The sequence below is a fragment of the Armigeres subalbatus genome, chromosome 2 (assembly GCF_024139115.2).
Source record: "Armigeres subalbatus isolate Guangzhou_Male chromosome 2, GZ_Asu_2, whole genome shotgun sequence".
Classification (NCBI taxonomy): domain Eukaryota; kingdom Metazoa; phylum Arthropoda; class Insecta; order Diptera; family Culicidae; genus Armigeres; species Armigeres subalbatus.
In genome coordinates, this window is record NC_085140.1 from 177128046 (window position 1) to 177151877 (window position 23832).

Consider the following 23832-nt stretch of genomic DNA (forward strand, 5'->3'; position numbering starts at 1 on the left):
GACTGGATCTGGACTGATCTGGACTGGATCTGGACTGACCTGGACTGACCTGACTGGATCTGGACTGACCTGGATTGACCTGGACTGATCCTGGACTGATCTGGACTGACCTGGACTGGATTGACGGATTGATTGATTGATTTGATTGACCTGGATTGGATTTGGATTGATTGGATTGATTGGATTGATTTGGATTTTGATTGATTTGACTGGATTGATTTGGATTGGATTTGATTGGATTTGGATTGATTTGGATTGGATTTGGATTGGATTTGGATTGGATTTGGATTGGATTTGGATTGGATTTGGATTGGATTTGGATTGGATTTGGATTGGATTTGGATTGGATTTGGATTGGATTTGGATTGGATTTGGATTGGATTTGGATTGGACTCTGCATTATTTTTTTTAATTTTAATTTTGGTTTTCAAGGCTATAACAACATTTTTCGAAAAATCATAAACTTTTGGAATTCTTTCTTAGCTAATCAATGGAAATAAGAGCTAATTATTATGTTCCTACATTTTATTTAATATAGTCAACTAATCTATTCAATCAGTGATGCTGATCAACATTGGCATAGCTCTCTCCGTGAGGATGGTGGGCGTGTCCCTTGCGTTGAACATGGGCTTGGAAACCGTGGTGGTGATCAGAGTGGTAATCAACAACACGGTGGGTTCCGTCGGCTTCATCTACGGTGTACTGTCCCTTCACTTGGTCTCCATCACGGTGTTCCCAGGCGCTCTTATGGTCGTGGGTGTGTGGGTCCTTGACGCCATATTCGTACTTGTATTTCGGATGGGCATGATGGTGTTCTTCGTGATGATGACCATGCCCATAGTACTCAGCGCTAGCAATGACTGACAGGCAAACAACTAGAGCGATAATCTTTGAAAATGGAACAGTTGTTATAAATTTTTCGAAATGGAACATTTGAATATCACATATGATACTTGCCTTAAACATTTTGACAATAGGTTTGAGTGGGCTCGTCTGCTGTACACTTTTCTGAACACTGATGCCTTCTTCACTAGAACACAGATCTTATATACAAAAATGCGAAATATCATATTTTTCGTTTCCACGATGCTGGCCTTCCTAAACATAATGTCTCGCCTCTGCCGAAAAAGCGAAATCTCATAACATGCAACTAATTGGAAAATTCTCATAACAGTTGCACAGCTACCCACAATTCCGTTTTCACTTCTCTCGGTCGTTCTATCGTGCAGCCTTGCGCGCCACCACACGCCATGTCCGAAGTTATGAGTCTCTGTATGACACCACCTTTGCCTTGCATTTGGCTTAACTTTGCGTGGTTTAGATGTTTCTCTCATTGTTCCGTTGCTGATTCAGACAAACTGCTTTGCCATAATTACTTACATCGCGTTTCGCCCATTACGGTAAATGGTGTTGATCATTTAATGTAATACACTGCTTGCGACGCTTCGTACCGGTCAATTAATCCGCTAGCCATCAATTTATTGAACGGCATAATTTTAAATCAATCGCCAAAAATTCAAAATTGCGTCGAATCATAATCGACGTGAAAAATGACCTTTTGACGAGAGGCGAGTAACATTTAATGACAACTTCGAGACAGCTCGCCCGGAATATGGGACATTTCGTAACTGGGGGCATGTTTCATGTAGGAGAGCATAGCGGTTCAAAAGGAAGCAAGTCAGACTCGATTAACTCGGAAATTGCCCGGCGTAAAGCTGAGCATATGAGCGGCTGCATTTGCGACCGACAGCAAGATGACCAATTAACCTGTTATCACATCAGTCTTCGTTTCGTGGCTTTTGCGTCCAGCAAGTCAGGTCAAGATGCATATGCGACGCAGACATACTCACCAGGGGATCTGTCTTATGCTATGGGTGCCGCAAATCTTCGCGTCTGTGGGATAATTTATGACATAAGCGGCGGGTGAGATCATTTTTGGCAGTGCCCGGTAATCAACGACTATCGACCAGCAAGTGCACTTGGACGAATGAGACCAAATTGAACGGTTTACAAGTTAAGTTCGAAAGCAACATCTTCAAATAATTCTCCGAAAATTGATTATGTACGTAATACCCGAAGAAATAAGTTAATTTGAAAAAAATAACAGAGGAAGTATTTTTTAAATGAAATTTCAACTGTTTTTGTATTGAAACTTTTGCTTCAAAAGTTGGTTTATGCGAAAAAAAGTTAAGGGCCGTACACTAATTACGTAAGCAATTTTTCTGGGTTTTTCAACTCCAACTCCCCCCACGTAAGATTTTTCCCAAATAAAACATTTTTACAAATATATGGAGCGGCAGACCCCCCTCCTCCATAAGTGCTTACGTAATTATTGTACGACCCGTAAGTGAATATATACGAAGCCTTTTCAAAATCCAGGAGTTCTCATTCATTATAAACACAGGCTAATTATATTAATTCGTTACTTGACTCCAACAGTAATTAATGATATTTTTTTGTTTCTTTTCAGATTTACGACGTGCCGACGAAGCAGCAGTACGTTTCGTCCAGCGTGTCTCAAAAGGCTGTGAATAATAACTTTAATGGTAATGCTAGCCCTAATAATTTGTAGATCAGCCGCCGGTAAAGCAGCAGCGTAAGCCGTAGAGTAGCATTTACGAAAGAATACGAAGACAGTTTCTGACATACTAATGACTAGTTAATCCACTCGAAAATAATACTAAACGACATTTTCGAACAAGAAATGGTTCAAATTGGAGGTGATATATAAAAGACACAAATGACGCGACGAAACAAACTAACCTAAATTAGGGTTACCATTTCAATTGTACTGAGGTAACTTAAGGTGTAATTATTTTCATTAGATTATAAGAGTACTGGCTTTTGCAAAATAATTGAGCACTATGCATGAATTGATGTTTTCTAAACTGGACTATTCATAGATTTCCAAAATTACAGATATTGGCAAGCATTATTTCAGATCCAGTGTTTCCATTATATCCTTGGACTATTTTATTACGGATAGTACGGAAGCGTATTGAATCCTAGTATTAACGCATTTGCCCAAAAGTACACGCGGTGCTACCCACAGGAAACGACGCACCGCGCTTTTTGCTGCCCGTATACTCGATTATTATGGGGAGATAACATTGCGGCGTTTCCTAAGGTGCGGTTGTTCCTTTCGAACCTGAAACGCCGCGTGGAATCTTGTGCAATTGCGCTTTTAGAAACATTACAACAGCTGCGCGGTGTATCGTATTGACAGCATCCTACAATACAACTGTGTGAGCAGGATCAGCGCTCACGGTTTAATTTTTTCCTAGGTTTTTATGTGGAAAAATATTACACAAAATTAAGCGCAAAATAAAAATCACTTCCTGGGAAATTTTACAAAAAGACTTCTCTTCAAAAATTGCGATGATACCTAATGCTTATGAAAAAGAACCTTCGATGGTCGGACACTCCGTGTTGCTCGGTGTAAAACGATTGTAACATCATATTACAGTTCGCTCCTTCTTGCTCTGGCAAAGGGCAGTCTCCCAGCACACTGACCGCATGCCCACGTGCAGCTTTCTCAATTGCGGATAGGTTTACCCTGAAACTTGTTAAAAAAGTAAAATTAACTGACTGCAAACCGAACATGACGCATGGAACTGTTAGCATCTCAGACGGTGTCTAAGTTGTTTTTATCTTTTATTACTTATTGCCTTTCTCGTACAACAAAGTTGTACCGAAAGGCTATCATTGCACTCCAAAATCGAACTTTTTATAGAAGTCTCGTAGACCCATGATGTTATATACCAATAGACTCAGCTCGTCGAACTTAACAAATGTCTGTCTGTCCGTGTGTATGTGTGTGTGCGTGCACACGAAAACCGAAAAACATTAGCCACTTTTTCATATAGTAATTCTTAACCGATTTTCTCGCAACAAGTTGCATTCGACAGGGGACAAAGCCTTGTTGATCACTATTGAATTTGGTAACGATCGACCATTTAGCGTTTAAAAGTTATTAAGAAAATGGAATCGAACTATATAAGCGCCATATAAGGTTGGTGTCTTGGCTAAACGCGAGAAAGGCGGTATCATCACTCGGTGAATTAAGTTGGGTTTTATTACTAAACTATTAGTCTGTTTCTGCGTATCTGGCATTACATCCCCCACTGGAACATTACCGCCTTACAGCTTTCAGCCTCAGCCTCACAGTTCTATAGGCACTTTCCCAGTTATTCACTGTTAGATTTTTAAGCCATGTTTTCATTTTTGCATTTGCGTATCATGAGGCTAACACGAGGATATTCGCATGCCTAGAGAAGTCGAGAAATACTCCTAAACGATAATATCCTTGACCAGATCGAGATCTGATCCCAACCACCTTCAGAATGGTCTCATTTAACGGTTTAACGGTAGGTGACATAAAAAAAGCATTATTGACATCTAACAGTAAAAGGGCTGTTAATCTATGTTTAAGGACACTCCTCACGGAATCCAAACTTCAAAGTATTCGCGTTTTCAGCTTTGCTGCGAAATAATAAAAATGACAGTTGTGCGCTACTTCCATATCGAGTGGTATGCCCCTGAAAACGCGAGCACTTTGAAACCTGGATTCCGTGATGAGTGACCCTAACAATGACTCATTCACTATAGAACCAAATTGGAAATTGTTCAAAAATTCAATGTCACCCAAGATCTTTCTAGAGCAGCGTTTCTCAACCTTTTTCTTGCGAGGTACCCCTTCGAACTTTTCCATCATTGAGGTACCCCCTATTTCGATCGCCGTGATGAAAATTAGCATAAATAACAAGATGTATGAAAAACAGACCTGAAAACTAACGGGATATATGCTTCTCGTGGTTTCTATCCAAAAAAAATCATAATTCCGTGAAACTTTGAAATTCAAATTGGGTTTAGTCATCAAGCTTCTATTCTAGAAAGGCGGCTTCCGAGCCTCTTGAGAGGAGGCTTCCGAGCCTCTTGAGAGGAGGCTTCCGAGCCTCTTGAAAGGAGGCTTCCGAGCCTCTTGAAAGGAGGCTTCCGAGCCTCTTGAAAGGAGACTTCCGAGCCTCTTGAAAGGAGGCTTCCGAGCCTCTTGAAAGGAGGCTTCCGAGCCTCTTGAAAGGAGGCTTGAGGCCTCTTGAAAGGAGGCTTCTGAGCCTCTTGAAAGGAGGCTTCTGAGCCTCTTGAAAGGAGGCTTCTGAGCCTCTTGAAAGGAGGCTCCTGAGGCCTCTTGAAAGGAGGCCTGAGCCTCTTGAAAGGAGGCTTCTGAGCCTCTTGAAAGGAGGCTTCTGAGCCTCTTGAAAGGAGGCTTCTGAGCCTCTTGAAAGGAGGCTTCTGAGCCTCTTGAAAGGAGGCTTTGAGCCTCTTGAAAGGAGGCTTCTGAGCCTCTTGAAAGGAGGCTTCTGAGCCTCTTGAAAGGAGGCTTCTGAGCCTCTTGAAAGGAGGCTTCTGAGCTCTTGGAAAGGAGGCTTCCATGCCTCTTGGAAAGGAGGCTTCTGAGCTCTCTTGAAAGGGAGGCTCTGAGCTCTTGAAAGGAGGCTTCTGAGCCTCTTGAAAGGAGGCCTGAGCCTCTTGAAAGGAGGCTTCTGAGCCTCTTGAAAGGAGGCTCTGAGGCCTCTTGAAAGGAGGCTCTGAGCCTCTTGAAAGGAGGCTCTGAGCCTCTTGAAAGGGAGGCTTCTGAGGCCTCTTGAAAGGAGGCTCTGAGCCTCTTGAAAGGAGGCCTGAGCCTCTTGAAAGGAGGCTTCTGAGCCTCTTGAAAGGAGGCTTCTGAGCCTCTTGAAAGGAGGCTGAGGCCTCTTGAAAGGAGGCTTGGAGCCTCTTGAAAGGAGGCTCTGAGCCTCTTGAAAGGAGGCTTCTGAGGCCTCTTGAAAGGAGGCTTGAGCTCTTGAAAGGAGGCTTCTGAGCCTCTTGAAAGGAGGCTCTGAGCCTCTTGAAAGGAGGCTTCCTGAGCCTCTTGAAAGGAGGCTTCTGAGCCTCTTGAAAGGAGGCTCTGAGCCTCTTGAAAGGAGGCTTCCGGGCCTCTTGAAAGGAGGCTGAGCCTCTTGAAAGGAGGCTCTGAGCCTCTTGAAAGGAGGCTTCTGAGGCCTCTTGAAAGGAGGCTTCCAGGCCTCTTGAAAGGAGGCTTCTGAGCCTCTTGAAAGGAGGCCTGAGCCTCTTGAAAGGAGGCTTCTGAGCCTCTTGAAAGGAGGCCTGAGCTCTCTTGAAAGGGAGGCTGAGCCTCTTGAAAGGAGGCTTCTGAGCCTCTTGAAAGGAGGCTCTGAGCCTCTTGAAAGGAGGCTTCTGAGCCTCTTGAAAGGAGGCTTCTGAGCCTCTTGAAAGGAGGCTTCTGAGCCTCTTGAAAGGAGGCTTCTGAGCCTCTTGAAAGGGAGGCTTCTGAGCCTCTTGAAAGGAGGCTTCTGAGCCTCTTGAAAGGAGGCTTGAGCCTCTTGAAAGGAGGCCTGAGCCTCTTGAAAGGAGGCTTCTGAGCCTCTTGAAAGGAGGCTTCTGAGCCTCTTGAAAGGAGGCTCTGAGCCTCTTGAAAGGAGGCTTCTGAGCCTCTTGAAAGGAGGCTTCTGAGCCTCTTGAAAGGAGGCTCTGAGCCTCTTGAAAGGAGGCTTGAGCCTCTTGAAAGGAGGCTTCTGAGCCTCTTGAAAGGAGGCTTCTGAGCTCTTGAAAGGAGGCTTCTGAGCCTCTTGAAAGGAGGCTCTGAGCCTCTTGAAAGGAGGCTTCTGAGCCTCTTGAAAGGAGGCTTCTGAGCCTCTTGAAAGGAGGCTCTGAGCCTCTTGAAAGGAGGCTCTCCTGAGCCTCTTGAAAGGAGGCTTCCAGAGCCTCTTGAAAGGAGGCTCTGAGCCTCTTGAAAGGAGGCTTCTGAGCCTCTTGAAAGGAGGCTCGAGCCTCTTGAAAGGAGGCTCTGAGCCTCTTGAAAGGAGGCTTCTGAGCCTCTTGAAAGGAGGCTTCTGAGCTCTCTTGGAAAGGAGGCTTCTGAGCTTTCTTGAAAGGAGGCCTGAGCCTCTTGAAAGGAGGCCTCTGAGCCTCTTGAAAGGAGGCTTCTGAGCCTCTTGAAAGGAGGCTTCTGAGCCTCTTGAAAGGAGGCCTGAGCCTCTTGAAAGGAGGCTTCTGAGCTCTTCTTGAAAGGAGGCTTCTGAGGCCTCTTGAAAGGAGGCTTCTGAGCCTCTTGAAAGGAGGCTTCTGAGCCTCTTGAAAGGAGGCTTCCGAGCCTCTTGAAAGGAGGCTTCCGAGCCTCTTGAAAGGAGGCTTCCGAGCCTCTTGAAAGGAGGCTTCCGAGCCTTCTGAGAGGAGGCTTCCGAGCCTCTTGAAAGGAGGCTTCCGAGCCTCTTGAAAGGAGGCTTCCGAGCCTCTTGAAAGGAGGCTTCCGAGCCTTCTGAAAGGAGGCTCCCGAGCCTATTAAAAGGAGGCTTCCGAGCCTCTTGAAAGAGGCTTCCGAGGCTCTTGAAAGGAGGCTTCCGAGCCTCTTGAAAGGAGGCTTCCGAGTCCCTTTGAATGGGGGTTTCCAAGCCTCTTTGAATGGAGGCTTCCAAGCCTTTCAAAAAAGGCATTTGGGCCTCTCAAATAGGGACTTCCAACCCTCTAGATTCTAGATTTTAGTTCAGAAGCATATTCTTAAGTTATTCAACTTGTTATTGGTCTCGATCAGATAGATTACATTGATGAATTTTAAAATTCACTCGTTTTGTTCGTTTGGCCTTTCGTCCGATAGCCTAGTTGGGGTTGTGGCAAGATTAACTGTGGCAAGAGCAAGATTGGGGCTAGCGAAGGTACCCCCAGCGGTACATGTACCCCAGGTTGAGAACCGCTGTTCTAGAGTATTCGTCTTAACCTTTCATTGGGGTCTATTTTGGCCCAGAGATGATTTAAAAACGTTGTAGTTTTGTAACGAAATGTGATAGGGGCCTGAAGTTGTCTGACTTTTCATATCTCTTGGAAACGAAAAATAGTGGGTGGTGACCAAATTTCAGCGACCTCTAGGAACGCCAAAGAAAAAAAAATGACGCATAAGCAGATCAAAAATGACCCCAACTTCAATTCGCTCCCAAAAGTTCATTTTCGAACCAATTTTTAATCTTTTTATTGTTGAAATTCGGCAATTCTGGTTCCCAGTAATCGGTTTTAAAGGAAAATAAACTCTTAGGCCAATTTTTGGCGTGATTTCTTGTCTTTCCAAGGGAAATGCTCACAATTTTTTGTAGCAATAATCCCAATAAAATGTACCCATTGTCTATTTTCATGGATCATCACAATTCCTCTGTCCAGTGTTCCTCCAGAAGATGTCCGTCAAAGTGAGCAATTCATGAAACGCATCATAGAAGAGCGCGGTTTATTCAAACCTTTGCATTATTCGAACTTTGAGTAACAAATAATTGTGGTGACCCACAATAATAGACCTGTGTGGCCACCGGAGGTCCTCCGGAAGATCTGGAAGATCCGTAAAAGTAACGAATTCATGAAACTCATCATAGAAAATTGCGTATTTTTTTAAATATATTGATTGTCGTGAGAATAACAAATGATTTTCCTGACACATTTTTGTGGACCTGAGTGCTGACTTCATGAAACTGATTATAGAAAAGCATGTCAAACCTCCGTAAGTCGATTTTGAAGGGACCGTCGACTCATGGAAATATCGATATGTGGAATAGAAAATCCTTGAGTAGCTGTTTGAAGCGACCATCACTGTAACCCAGATTTTTTTTTTACTATAGCACAATTTGCTTCCTTGAGTCGATATTGAGTCATAGAATATCGACTCATGAAGGTTTGACTGTATTGATGATCGTACTCTGATTAACAAGTGATTGTCGTGACCCATTTTAATGGACTTGAGTGGCTACCGGAGGTCCTCCCGAAGATCCGGAACATCCACGAAAATGGTCAATTCAGGCTCTTCAAAAGCTTATTTTTTAAGGATCCACAATTCAAATCCTTATGTATGGATCAGGACAATTATTTCTTGCTCAGAACATGAGAACAAAAATAAAAATCGGCGTGCTTCTAAGATGCATTTCATGAATGCAGGACAAAATTTTGAAGGTAGGTGAAGGTTTCCGCTACCTGTTGATGGTGTTGGTTTGCATGGGAGAGCTATCAGATTCGTCAAATCGTCGTTTCTTTGTTTACAAAAACAGATAAGTCCTTTTGAAAATGTTGTCTTGAATGGATCACTTTTACAGATGATCCGGACCTTTCGGAGGACCTCTGCTGGTCACTAAGGTCCATGAGAACATGCCATTTCTTGCTTAAGGTTCGACAATAAAGCTTGATCCACTTAGTAAATATTTGGCCGTTTCTTTCCAATTACTGCGGCGCCTCTGGTGGCCATACCGAAAAGCAAAATACATCACATCGTTGAGGAAAGTTTGTTTAATTTGTGGTGAAAGTTTCATCAGTATTGATCCTCACGTTGAAAAGTTATCGAAGATACAACGCGAGAGACGGGATTTTTTTTTTGCAAACTCACGTTGGAAATCCAACGTGGTAAGGAAGAATGATAGCAAAGCATCTAAAATTACCGAAATTGACTGTAAATACCGGCAATTGTTATCGGGAAAACTATCGCTGGATCGTACGAAACAAAACAACTGAAGAAGTGGAACATATGCCGAACGGAAGTGTGATGCCCCAGAAAGGTTTAAATTTGTCTATGTAGGCAAGATTGACCACCAATTGATAGTATAGCAAAGCATCTGCAGTTGTGGAAAGAAAAACTAAAATTTTCATCATTGGAGCAACCATTAATGGGCAAGTATACAAGGAGAAGTATTTTCATAAGCGATTTTTGCCATTCATTCAATCACACGACGGTCCTGTGATGCTTTGGCCAGACTTCGCGTAGCTGTTATTACAGGCGGGATGTAATGGAATGCTATGACCCTTGGTATGAACCGAATGTTATTGATGTTATTAAATAAAACAATCAACCCACCAAAATGTCCAAATTTTCGTCCCAACGAAAAATATTAGGCAGTTATCAGAGGTAAACTTAAGAAATGGTGCAAAACAATCAGAAAACCATCTGACATATAGACTGCCACTAGCCGCAAGTCGAGCACATCTGTATATGGAGGCCCAAGTCTGGCTCAGAGCACGATAATGAAAAGATTTGAAGAAAAAAATGCTCTTTTGAGTTTCATGAATTAACCTGATTTACGGGTGTTCTGGAAGATCTCTTTTAGCCAAAGGGTCACAAAGAGTCGCGACAATCATTTGTTACTCAGAGTACGATTATAAAGAGTTTTGAAAAAAACGCCTTCATGTACATATGATGAACTCCATTGAATTGATTTTACGGAGATTCCTCCGGTTCACCTCCGGTGGCTACTCAAGTCCATGAAAATAGGTCACCGCAGTCATTCGACAGAAATTCGGGATCGGAAGTGGGGCTGGGTCGGCCACACTCTACGTAGGGGCGGAAACGAAATCTGTAAACAAGCATTAGACTGGAACCCAGCGGGACATCGCAGCAGAGGCAGACCCAGAGGCTCATGGCGGCGAAGCCTCAATAAAGAAATAAAAGAAGTCGACCGAAATCTAACCTGGCAACAGGTTAAAGCGATAGCCGGGCAACGCTCAGGATGGAGATCTTTCAAGTCGGCCCTTTGCACCACCGGAGGTGTACAGGATCCGTAAGTAAGTAAGTAAGTCATTCGTTACTCAGAAAACGATAAGGGAAAGCCTTGGAAACAACGCGCTCTTTTATGATGAGTCTCATATATTGACAACTTTTACGGATATTTCGGATCTTCTGGGGGATCTCCGGTGGCCACTCAGGTCCATCAGAATGGTTCACTACAACCGTTTGTTGCTCAGAGTACGATAATCAAAGCTTTGGAAAACCTGCGCTCTTTTATGATGAGTTTTATGAATTTATCAGTTTTACGGATGTTCCGGATCTTCCGAATTGACACCAGACCGTCGGAAATCTAGGAATTGTGATGATCCATGGAAATACACAATGGGTAATGTTTATTAGAATTACAAAAAAAGTAAAATTTTCCATAATTCCAAATCACGCTAAAAATTGAAGTCGATCAATACAGTTACGCCCTCATGATCCACAAAGCGCGAGTAATAATCCATGTTCCTTTGTTAAACTGCAAAAATAAGTCCGTTACGTCATCCGAAGAATTCATACCTTAAATTTGGTTCCAAATAAATTCTAGAACATTTTTCAAGGAAACTGTGGAAAGTTCTCCGAGTAATGGACCGTTCACAAATTGCGTCTCGCAAATTTGGGCAATTTTAGTCCACCTTTCTCCCCCTCGTAACGCTTTTTGGATTGAAGATTTAATGTATTTGCATTACCCTCTGCTTTCTCTTACAGCGTTACGTAATATGTGAACGATACCTAAGTTCCGATAGAATTTATCGGGTATTTAGCATTACATTCCGAAAAATATTCCAACAAAATTCAAGAAAATTTTTCGAGGAAATACCGAAGAATTTTCCAAAGAAACGGGCTTGGTAGTCATACGGCTACTGCTTCTGCCTCATACGCAGAATTCCTCTAATATTGACTATTCTAGCAGTAACTGTTCCCAAGCCGATACTGTGTTGAAGCCGATTCAGTGTCGTCACTATCTGCCTCTCATCGGACTACTTCCCTAGTAGAACAATTCTAGCTGATTTCGTTGCAGCAACTCCACTGTAACTCAATTTGGTCAAAGACAAGTTACAGAAACTTATCTTCGACAATTGTGTTACTCGGGTTGGATGATTATGGGTTCAATATGTTTCATATAAAAAACAGTTCATTGCTGTTCCCACAATGTTTCCGATATTTTTCGATTACACTTTGTTCTCAGCTGAGTAGCATTTTATTTTCAATAGTATCTGCATGTTCTCTAAACGGTACACTGAAGTAACAAATGAATTTGTTGTTTTAGTAGTGTACTTGTAGGCAGAACTTCCAAATAGAATTGATGGTGACATTGTTAGAGTAACAGGTTGCGAATCGCAAGGTCCATGGTTCGATTCCCAGTTGGTTTTTGTGTTTCTATTTTCAATGTAGTCGCAAGATGTTGTAAAAAGGCTCCTCCTCCTGCACTATTCGTGTCACAACGGAGCTTCAAGTGCGTTGTGCATAATTCAGATTCTTAGTAAGTCACTCAACATCTGTTGTTACTCACTGAGAAACACGAGGTGTCACTTGGGCTAGAATAGACGTCGTCAAAGTTTGTATTTCGAAGAGATGCCGTCATTACATTTAAAGTACAATATGACTTTTAGTAAGGAGGAATCGCTGGTTCTCGCCAACGACACGTTGCTGAAATGCGAAATTTGGGATAAATGCAACAAAAAATATTAATATTCTTTTTACTACTCTCACTTGCAATAGCATTGCTTATACATGCACCACATATCAGAAATCTTGAGCAGATACAACTACTGATGTTCTATTGGAAATTAACGAAAAAAAAAACTCTTTTCCTACATCCATTTAGTAATTCCAATAATTACTTTCTCCTTTCTATCATTTTGGCAGCTCGTTAACAAAGACGAACCTCCACCCCTAGAACTTAACCCTAAAATTCCAATAAATTCCACACGAACTCGTAGCAAGTGCAAAAGTATATTCGGCTTGCAGTGGGCGAGTGATTGCATCATAACTTCCTCCCCCTTCCTTACAATAACATGGCAGGCGCTAGTGTGACCTAACAAATGGGTTCACCAGTACTTATACATTAAAGATGCTAGTTCCAAGCAAACATCTGATGGTTCTCTGTGCCAGAACAGCTGATCTGGTCATAATGGAGTAGTAACTACGGGCAGTCAATCAAGTTCAAGCTCAAGCTCAAGCAATTCCAAATAATTTTCCGACGAATTTTTCAGTGTACTTCCAATGAAATTCCGTCATTGTTTTCAAGAATTTTTAAAGAGTTTTCTTACGAAATTCTGAAAAATAAGCCGAAGAATTTCCCATGAAGTTTTCTGGGCTTTTTTTAAAGATATTTTTTTAAAAAATTCCTAGAACTGTTTTTCACAAAATTCTTTGGGATTTTTTTCGGAAACCGCTTTGACAATTCCTCAATAAATTCTCCAGAGCTCCGTCGGAGAATTTTTCGATGAAATTCTATATTTTTTCTGAATAAGTCCCGAAGAGTTTTTGCGAATACTGCGAATAAATTTCGGAACCATTTCCCATAGGCGTAACTAGAGTCTCGGTCCAGGGTTGCCATGGCACCAGCTGGTGGGATGTAATTTTCGAAGGCGATTTAAAGCACTGTACGCATGGATTGCAATAGTAATTGTTTGACTAAGTTTATCGCTCATTCGTCCTAGAACTAACATAAAAAATCGCGAATAATGCAATTGATTTCCAATGATGCTGTGATTGCTTCAAAACGCTGTGTCTGTGTCAACTTGTCTTCTCCATGTTACTAAATGTGGATAAGTGTGTAATCTAAGATTCAAGAATCTTCTTCGAATTATCTTTAAATGAAATTCGATATGAGTATATTTCTGAAAGTTTTCAAGCATTTCCATGATTATATAATGCATAAAGATCTCGATTTTTTTTGAAACTTGAAATTTTTGAAACTCTTTAGATGTGGAATAAATTCCACGAAATTTTGTCATAATCAATATAAGTATTCATGCAATTCCAAAATGTATGCTATGTGCTGAAATAGTTAAGTACCGATGAACACAAATTTGGAATCCTAAGGTGTTTTTATGAGTCATAAATTCCATGAGTCATAAAATTATGAGTCATAAATCAAATTCCAGAAAAACATAGGGTTTTTGTAGTTACTGACGTTAGGAAGAGGCTTTATTATGGTTTTCTGAATAGGTGAGAGATTTCTCTGCAAAAATCAAAGAGACTTGAGAAGCAACCAAATCGATCTGAATTGTGCTGCAAAAGAAATGTTTTCTGATACGAACTGGTTTCTTAATCTATTTTTTTATCCTAAAGAACAAAATCTAACTAAAGCAGGCACAAAAGAGTTTTCCGATGATGCTTATGAAATCGCCAAAAAATTAAAAGGAACAAGATCTTTTGAGGATTATAAAAATATTTCTTTAATGCAATCTCTGTTGTGAGTGCGAAGGTTGCCTAAGTTTTGTCCTAATACATACTTTCAATGGAATTCGTCAATGAATGTCATTGTAACAAAGATTCTTAAGTTTTATTATTTTATATTTTTCTGTGCCAGAATTATATAGGGTATCTGTTCCTATATCAATAACAATAAGGCAATGTGCATATGAAATGCATTGATTTCTCACCCAATAATCAAGAAACGTGAGAATAATTATGCTCGGCTCATGTAATTTTTAATTGAAAACAATTTGGTAACTTCAAAAATGAAATTTTCATCACAATATAGAAGTATTTAGCTAAAAAACATCATCACCGCCATGTACCTATTTCAATAACATTCAAAAACAGCTAATCCTATGCCTGTACCTATATCAATAATACTGTTTCCAACATAAAATACGCACACTATTACTTGTGTGTATACGTTACGATATGATGGCAGTGATGCCGAATTCTTCAATGTTTTGTATTTGAGTTGAAATATAATTACAAAATTGCTGTTTTTGTTGCTGTTTTACATCTTATCAGTTCAATTTTGTGTTTGTCATAATTTATCTTTTCGATATAATTTATTTTACAAACATAAGAGTTGAATTTCACAGTGAAAGTTCATTCAAGCGCTTTGAAATAAAAATCTAGGTCGGCAACCCTTGAGAGTACTGCAAGCCATGTAAACAGTTTGGAATACGGACAAGGATAATTCAGACGTTGTTCGAAATAATCCTATATCAAACTATAGGAAATCGCGTTGGTTTTGAAAATATATTTATGTTCATAGTGAAAATGTGATGTGCTCTATGTGCTGTGAAGTGAATTTTGAAGGGATAGAATTGTTTTAGCTTGAAATTGAGTGGAAAACAACGGCGTGAAAACAGATGAATCTGCTAGTAGCAAACGAGCAGTGCATCAAACCATCAGTTCAGAGGTAGGAAAATGAAAATAAAAGTGCTTTATAATTTTATCTTTTAATAATTTGATTCTTGTGAATTAAATCATTACTTAAACACAATCTTGAATAATATTCGAAACATTCAAGAATGTGTTCCATCCATTATTGTGTACATACGATGTGAGAAATTGTAATCAAATTGATTTTTATTTGGTTTATCAATGGTTGGGATTAATATACGGGCTGTTACTAATATGGGAACAGATACCCTAGCGAGAGCAAAAAGCTCCATAGGAATTTGATCAACTGTTTTGCGGCATACCTTGCGATTAACTCGAAGATTTTCGAAAGTATGGTCGTTCGAAATTTCATTGACCGGATTTGTGTACAGTAGCCGTTCGATAACTGCAAAATGTTTACTTTTCAGTTAACGAATGCCGTTCGATAGCTGCAATGCATTCTAGACGTCAAACGGTTGTCAATCGACGTCAGATGCAATAAAAATGCATCTAAATGTGCAGCGCAATGCAGCTGTCATTGAGTCTGACATCAGTTTGAAGTTTAGCGGTCCGATAACTGCAAAACTGTTGCAACTATTGAATTGCAGTTAAAAAGCATTGCAGTTATATGACTTGCAGTTATCGAACGTCTACTGTACATGTGCTCATTTTGATGTAGTTGCTTCAGTCTTTTTTGAAGCGGATGGTAGTTTAATAAAACAGAAATATTTATATCTTAATACAATTATGTTTTTATTTTTCTGCGACCAGGATACTAGTCAAACAAATGCAGAACAAATTTATTGTTTTAAGCTAGCAACTGAAATAGAAGCGGCATTGATTTTAGCTTAAAAATCGAGAAAATGTTCCCGGGGCTCCAACTTAAATATTTCGATGCTTTGCTGAACAAATGGTCATAGATGTGATAACGCAACAAAAATATGTTTATAGAATTCATAATCAAAATTAAGAAATATGTAGGAAATATGTAAATGAAATAAAAACTGACTAAGTTGGAATTACTTTTCAAAATTTTCTGGGGGGGGCACAAGTAGGTCTGGAGGGGGCCAGCCCAACCCCCCCCCTTATTTACGCAAATGCCATTTCCAATGGAATTCCAAACAATTTTTCAAGAAATTTCCGAAGAGTTTTCCGAGCAATTACAGAAGAAATTCTGGTGAGTTTTTCAAGGAAAGTCAAATATATTTTCTGAGGAAAATCCACTGTAATTCTCGAGGAAATTCCGTAGAAATTCCAAAGAAATTTCCAGAATTCATCAAGATATTTTCTAAAAGTTTTCTGAGCGAATCCTGAAGAACTTCTTGAGATAATTAAAAAAACCCAAAACTTTTCTGAGGAAATTTCAGAGAATTTATGAATCTGCGAAAAGTTTCCCAAGGAAATTCACAAAAATTTTACAAAATCCAAGCATTTTCTGAGTAAAATTCTATATATTTACCGGAGGATAGATGGCAGTTTACACGTAAAGGCCTCACAGATACACTTCAGGAAGACCTTGGAAGACTTGGAACATGTGATGTTCCATGCAGCATAAGAACAAATTTTTAGTGCCATATAAATTTAAAATGCAAGTTAAAAGTATTTTCGGTTCTCCAAAAATTCTAAAAAAATGGGGTTTGGCTAAGTTTTTTTGATGCAGATTCAAAATATGTAAAAACATGTAAAAACAACACAATTAAAACGAAAATCTGAAAACTGATCACATCCGATGCAAACTCTCCCATCGTCAACGACGTGTTCGTGGCTAGCAGGTTTCTTCTATCTTGATAAATGTTACGTGTCAAATGGTGTCACATCATCAATGTCGTCGGCTCTGCCAATTTGCTAAACGATCCTCCTGGAAGTCATAACCTTCTTCTTCTTCAATGGCTTTAAATTAGTGTAGATAAGGGAGGGGGCTTAGCTCTTCCTAGATAAAAATTAGCCCCCTCCCCCTAGGATTTGAAAAGTTAGTTAGTAGTGATATCAATTTTCAACATATACCTACCATAATGAAGTACTGAAAAAGTTCGAAGACAAAAGAGTTATCTCTCATATCCACCCTATCATAATCAAATGGATGGAAGACAAATGAGCTCTTTTCTCATTTTTGAGAAAGATTCCTGTTTGGCAGCGAAATTGGACTTGGTGTTAATTGTGAAAGATATTGCCCTTTTTTAATTACTTTGGAAACATCAAAGTAAGCTTGATGTGAACAACGACGGAGAGCCACCAAAATATCAATCAAAGCAATCGTGGTACCTCGCCAGCAGTCAAAGACATGTGGTCAACCATCACGGACTGGAGTGGCAGTTTATCAGCAGACTTCCGCTAGCCTAACAGCATGATTATATTTACAATTCCCATCAAAATCAGAATGGAATTTCCATCAGAATCCAAGAAGAATACTCATTGGAATCTCGTAAGAATTCCTTTCAGAATCATCGAAGTATTCCAACCGGCATCCAGAACAATTCACACTGGATTCTTTTCGATATCGTTGAGGGATACCCTTGAGAATCTGTAGGTGATACCCGGTGATACCCATGGAGGATTTGCTTCCGAATTTCTCGTTGATTTGCTTCGAAAGATTTGTTTCGGAATCATTCGAAGATTTGCTTCGAAATCCCTCAACGATTTGCTTCAACAGGGATTCCCTTCGGAATCACTGGAGGATTATTTACGGAATCCTCGTCGGTATTCCTGGAGGATGGAGGATCTCATTTGAATCCCTGGAACATTCCCGTCGGAATCGCCGGAATATTCCCTTTGGAATTATTTAAATATTCTCGTCGGAATCCCTGGATGATTCCCGTCGACATCCTGGGAGGATTTAGAATCCCTGGAAAATTTCCTTCGGACCCCGAGTAGCACACATGTTGCAAAGTCAGTTGTTGCAACTTATATGTGACCGAATTCGGTTACATTTAAGTTGCTACAACCAAATCTATTCAAATTGTGCTAGTTGGAGCATTCCTGTTGGAATCACTTAAGGACTCTCATCGGAGCCCTTGGAAAAGAAGGAAAATACAATTAACGTGGTTTTTCAAGGATGTTGCACTTCCGATATACCGCGGGTGTGCCCGCTGTCACACCAACTGCCTTGCCAGGGGAGTGACATAAGGGAGTTGCCTCCTCAGTCACCTAAGTAGTCGTTGGCACTTACATACAATGATGCCGCCCTCGGTTTTTGGATATGGCCGCTCTAGTGAAATAGCCGTTGATACAACCTTAAAATACTGCAGATATCTCCCATACAAGGTGCATTACACCCAATCCACTCTGGTTGTGTGTTAGTTAAGGTCACGATGATTATAAGAGAGGAATCACGGTATAATGTTACAACATTTGCTTGTGGGAGCAATGGTGCGCGTTCGAAGTACCCGTGTACCTTCATATATGGAGGAACCCTTGGAGGATTCCCGTAGGAATTCCTGGATGAATGTTGAAAATATTTTTTTTTTCATTTGAGATAGAATATCTTGGCTGTGCATATGCAGAACATGTTTCGAAATGGACAAATTGATATGTTGCCTTGAAGGGACTCGAACTCTCAACCCTCTACCCTCCAATCCTTATTTCTTCAAATCACCGACTGCCTTTGATTTTTTTCTTGATCCAAATGGTAATTTCGGCCATATAGCTTTTCGTGTTCCAACTAGCTTCGACAACGACTCTCACCATTGACCACCTCACTTCAGAGTTGGATTTTATTGACCCAATTAAGTCTAGTAGTGCGTGGGATCCCGAAAGAATACATTTTTCTTTTGATTAACTTAAGTTTATTCTATCTTTCGGAAAATGATTAAAACTTTTTTAGGAACTTTATGCATATTTGGCAATCCATACTGCTTTGACCATATACGTACATAGAGTAGAGAGGGCTTTCAGAAATGATGGAGTCGAACGCAAAGGGGTGTAAGTGACAAAAACCTAGTTTTGAGAAAAATGGGTGCAAAGTTTCTCAATATTTTTTCGTTTCATGCTAATTGTATGAAAGTTCAAAAAATTACTAATTTTCTGTGAATTTTTGCATTTTTTATGGACAACTTACAAGCTATATCAACATATTGCCGCAAAGCTCTAGACCCAAATCATGTTCAGCTTTAGTCAACTCAATATTGACCAAAATGTCACTCACCCCCTCAAATAATTGAAGAATCTTCAAGAACATACAGCCCAATTTCTGCTAATTTATATAAGTTTTCTTCTACAGATAAGATTTCTTTTACAGACGGCAATCTATACTGCTTTCTATCATTCTTTTACAGATGAACCTGTAAAAATTTGAAAAAAAAAACCATTCTTTTTGATGAAATGGTTTTTCGCACATTTTGTTTGGGAATTTAAATTTTTAAATCTCGATTATCTGTATATATAATAAACTGTAAAGAAAATGGGAAACGGAGTAGCTATCGACTGTTAGTTAATCACGAGTTACTGAATCACAGGGATTTTTTTCTTCGATGGTATATTACATCTTCTTCAGGGATTTCTACAAAAAACGAGACATATTAAATTTAATATACAAATCTTTAAGTATAGTCTTACAGAAATGTATAGCTGTTATCGTTTGGAAAGCTCTGTATGAACATAATCCGTCTAAAATTCTGAAAAAGTTGGTGCAAACTCCTACAAAAGTATAAACTAATTTCAATAAGCAGTTCATATTAAGTATGTATAAAATAGGATTACTTCTGAACATAAACATTAATCAAGGCTATTATCTGAACTCGGTTATTATCTCTCACTTTTCGGTCAACGGTCAGTTTGTATCACTACACAGTATAAAAATGTTGCAGCATATATGATGTAACAAAAAGGCTCCGTTCGATTCGACTCATTTTTCCATCACTTTTTTAAATTACAGGTCGTCGTTACTATGGAGCTTGTATTCAATATTGCGTACAAGAAAATATTGGATGTAATATTATAGGCTATTGAACACAAAAATATACGTTTAAGTATTTCCATGGCGTGTAATTTTCAGAATTTTTAACTGTGTAGCTATGGTGGAAATATTGTGGATGAGGTGTGGATCGTTGTAGTTTCTCGTCGTGCTTGAGTTTCTCGGAAAGAATCGCATCGCTTCGCTCACTCGCCGTAAAATGACGCTCTAAAAAGAGTCAAAACGCATTCGAGGCGTATATTTTGTTTACATATGGATTTATTAGGCACTGTTTTAAGCGATAAATGTTAATTCAATACATTTAACAACGAAGAACACGTATAAATCATGCAATGATGCAAATAGCCATTCAAATCATGAGCGATTCTCTGGGCCATAATTCTGATGGGATTTGAATAACCGATGAGATTTGAGATTTTACCAACACTACTTGTCACGGCGGTAATGAAATGCTGCTCAGTTGAAAATTCTGAAAATTACACGTCATGGAAAAATTTGAACTCGTATTTTTACAATTCTATAGCCTTTAATTTCACATCCAACTTTTCTTGTACACAATATTGCATACACGCTCTATGCAATCCACGTTACGACGAAAAAAAAAATTATAAAAAAAATGATGGAAAAATGAGTCGAATCGAACGGATATATGCTGAAACATGTTTATACTATGTGGGAATGATTAACTTCTACCAAAGACGACTTTTAAGTAAAAGGTGTGACTTCCATAAATCAATTTGCACAGCACATGTTTCGAAAATGTATATTATTATATGTAGCACATTTGCGAAAAAGAATCCACTAGCCGTGGTGGGAATTTAACTCACAATCCTAACCCTATATCTCTAGATAGGCGTCACAAACCTTACCCAACAAATCACTTAGTGGTATCTTTCACAGAGAAGCCATCTGAATTATTTGCATTATTTGCTAATCCGTCCCATCATAAGTAGAAAAGAACAACAAATTTATATTATCGTGCTGTGTTACTGAGTTAATCAGTTTTCCTAACAACGGCAATTAAGCCGTTAAAATTTTTTAAATTTACTTTTTGTCCTACTGGTCTCCGAAAGGTCAAGGGGGGGGGATAATAAAAAATAAATATTAAAATGAAAAATAATCAAAAAAAATCCTCGGATTTGTTAAAGAATGTTTCGAAAATCCTCAAAATTTCCGAATTTTATTTTGTTGCCCCCTCAAAATATTATTTTTTGGCAAAAAAAAATACGAGGGGGGGGGGGAGACAAAATAGATTTTTAATATTTATATCGGCCTTATAGTTGGTAGAAAATATTGTAAAAATAACTAAAATTTAAAACCAAAATTTGAAACATTAATAATTTTGTTATAATTCGATAGAATTAAAAAATGGGGAAACAAATTATCATAGCACAAAACAGGTTGTTTGAAGTTTTCACTCACTAAGACCCTTAGCAATTGCTCCTACGGATTTTACATGACAGGTTTTTTTTACACAAATCAAAGGCTCACGTGAAGTAATGTATAGAAGAGAACAGTCCAAATTGCTTTTTCGATGTATTCACCAATATAAACAAGAGCATTGAACCATTTCAACGAATCAATGCAAAATTTACAAAACTATCCACATCTCATAATGATCTTCTATTTAAAACAGCATGGTTTTCAAAACTTTCCAACGCATTTAACATATGTTTTGAAAATGGGCCTGAGGCAAAACGCTCGAATGGTTGTGTTAAATGACTCAATTTCATGTAAATTAATGGTGAACGCATAGTTGTTTGTTTTTCTCTTAATGGAATTACGCAGATAATAGCGTTCCATTTACGTGCATGATTAAAAGCGTAAATTTCAATGGATTTTTCTATCTGTTTAGTTTGTAGAAGTACGGCGTCATCCTGGGACGTTATCAAGTCAAAACTAGGAGGGTTCGATTCCCGGTCCTGTTGATGTTTTGTTTTGGGTTGGATATCTTCTCGAAATCTTTGGACATAAACTTGCCTTCCCGAGCAACACACATGTTGTAAATCAGTTGATGATACTCATATATGGCCAAATTTGGTCATATATGAGTTATTGCAACCAAATCAACGTGAATTGTGCTGCTAGGGTTACAATATACAAACTCATGCATTGTGAGTAGACATAAATACTGTGGAGGCTTTTAAAACACCTAGTTGAAAGTTATAATAAAACCAATACAACAGAATCTATAAGCCAATACACTTGCATGATCGTAGGGTATTTACCATTTTTAGGATATTCAACATACAACGGATTTAATACGCTCTAAATAAATATATGTTCGGTTTTAATTTGCCATTTCAAAAACCGCTCATCTGAATCATAAGTAAACGAAATGCATTATATTTATGGCATTCTACAAGATTCAGCATACAATTTTCAGGACATAAATGGAATGATTTATTTTTTAAGTTTTATCTCAACGTTTTGCTGGAAAAGCTAAGTAAATTATCGTATACATACGTAAAATAGATTGAGAATATAATGCCAAGCAGAAAACAAACAGGAATGGTGGATCAAATCATACATCTAAATATTTCACCACTAACAAAATGCTGAACAATAAAGAAAACCGAACAAGACATGGGTCAATGGACACGACTAAATACCCTAGACGACCAACAAAACAAACAAAACTGGCCAGCAGACTTTAGAGCACAGCCAACCTACCAATAAATAGTAGAACTGTAAAAATGTAAATTCATATCACTTGTAAATAAAAATAAACTACAAAATCACCAGCTGGCTTTTGAATCATCCGAAATATCAAGATCATAGTTTTTGTGTACAATTACAATTGACTAAATTGATATCATAACGGCATTTCCAAAAGCAGCATATGGAAATAAGTTCTTTCGATACAAATTAAATGAACGAGAGAGAATTTTGATCAAGCTGAAAGAAACAACAATCAAAAACGAAAACAAATCCCTTAACAAGTTGAAGACATGGCACGCGATTACTGATTTAATTCAATTAGCTTAATTAGACCTGCTGCAACCCAGCAGAGAATGGCCAACACGGTAGGTACAGTTTCGATTTCGTTTTGGAAAACGGAATCAATAGACAAGATGCATTTATTCTGTCCACGCGATATTTGAACTATAAAAACTCAATTTTAGCCATTAGTTATCATCAGTCGCTTGCCAGCTTGTGTTCAATAAACAGTACAGCGTTTCCATTAAACAGGAGATCCAAGATGTTCAAAATCGTCGCTCTGGTTGCCTGTCTGGCCGTCATTGCCTCCGCTCAGTACTACGGAGGAGATTACGGTCACCACCACGAAGATCATCATACGCACCCGAAATACAAGTTCGAATATGGCGTTAAGGATGGCCATACTCACGATCACAAGAGCGCCTGGGAACACCGCGATGGGGACCACGTGAAGGGACAGTACACTCTGGATGAGGCTGATGGTACCCATCGCATTGTGGACTACATCTCGGACCACAAGGGAGGATTCCAGCCTCATGTGCTGCGCAAGGGACATGCTCACCATCCACATCATGGTGAGAGCTACGCCAACATTGAACAACATTACTGATGAATTTTGTCGATTGAGAAAATAAAGTAGCATGCAAACGATGGCTGATATTAAGCAAAAACCTACATCATACACATATTATTCATCTCAATTGTGTAATATTGACCCGATTGTTTCATTCACCGATTTTGTCTACCCCGAGTTTGGCTACACCTGTTTTTATCACGTTTTCTACCCGATTTTATCACGTTTTCAAACCGTTTTCATCCCAAAATATTTTGAAAATGTTAGTCGTTCTTTTGACGTAAACTACGTCTAATGGGAAGACTCGTATATAGGGTGGGTGTACCAATTGTCGCCATACATAAGAACAACTATTTTTGAAAAAATAAGTAAAAGGCATGTGGATGGACTTTATATATCAAGCGAAAGGTTTTACTTCCTGCTCCTTAGAACAGCTGTGAAAACCACAATAAAATTTGTTATAATAATCAAAATCGATTAATCCATAATAGGTACGCATGCACCAGTTGTGGGACGATTCTTAAT

At 39.2% G+C, this 23832-nt stretch overlaps 2 protein-coding genes across 7 annotated transcripts in view; one reads left to right on the forward strand and one right to left on the reverse strand.

Moving 5' to 3' along the window:
• LOC134211266 (putative mediator of RNA polymerase II transcription subunit 15) overlaps positions 1-4687 on the forward strand; it is a 194527-nt gene extending 189840 nt beyond the window's left edge. For 3 of the 5 annotated variants that reach the window (XM_062687983.1, XM_062687981.1, XM_062687982.1), the window contains one exon: positions 2471-4686. In XM_062687983.1, coding sequence (XP_062543967.1) covers positions 2471-2572 — 102 coding nt within the window. In that variant the 3' untranslated portion in view covers positions 2573-4686. Of the gene's footprint in view, positions 1-2470 lie in introns of all 5 variants that reach the window. The other 2 variants (XM_062687984.1, XM_062687985.1) reach the window with 1 other exon arrangement.
• Positions 508-23307, reverse strand: LOC134211274 (cuticle protein 19-like). 2 transcript variants are annotated; one of them, XM_062687992.1, is made up of 2 exons: positions 23143-23307; positions 508-888 (listed from the first exon to the last, which is right to left on the reverse strand). In XM_062687992.1, the coding sequence occupies exons 1-2, from the start codon at positions 23305-23307 to the stop codon at positions 556-558; spliced, it is 498 nt and encodes a 165-aa protein (XP_062543976.1). In that variant the 3' UTR covers positions 508-555. The 2 variants fall into 2 exon arrangements, with proteins under 2 accessions (XP_062543976.1, XP_062543975.1); XM_062687991.1 differs by lacking the exon at positions 23143-23307 and adding an exon at positions 958-1028.
• Between the last annotated feature and the right edge of the window lie 525 nt (positions 23308-23832).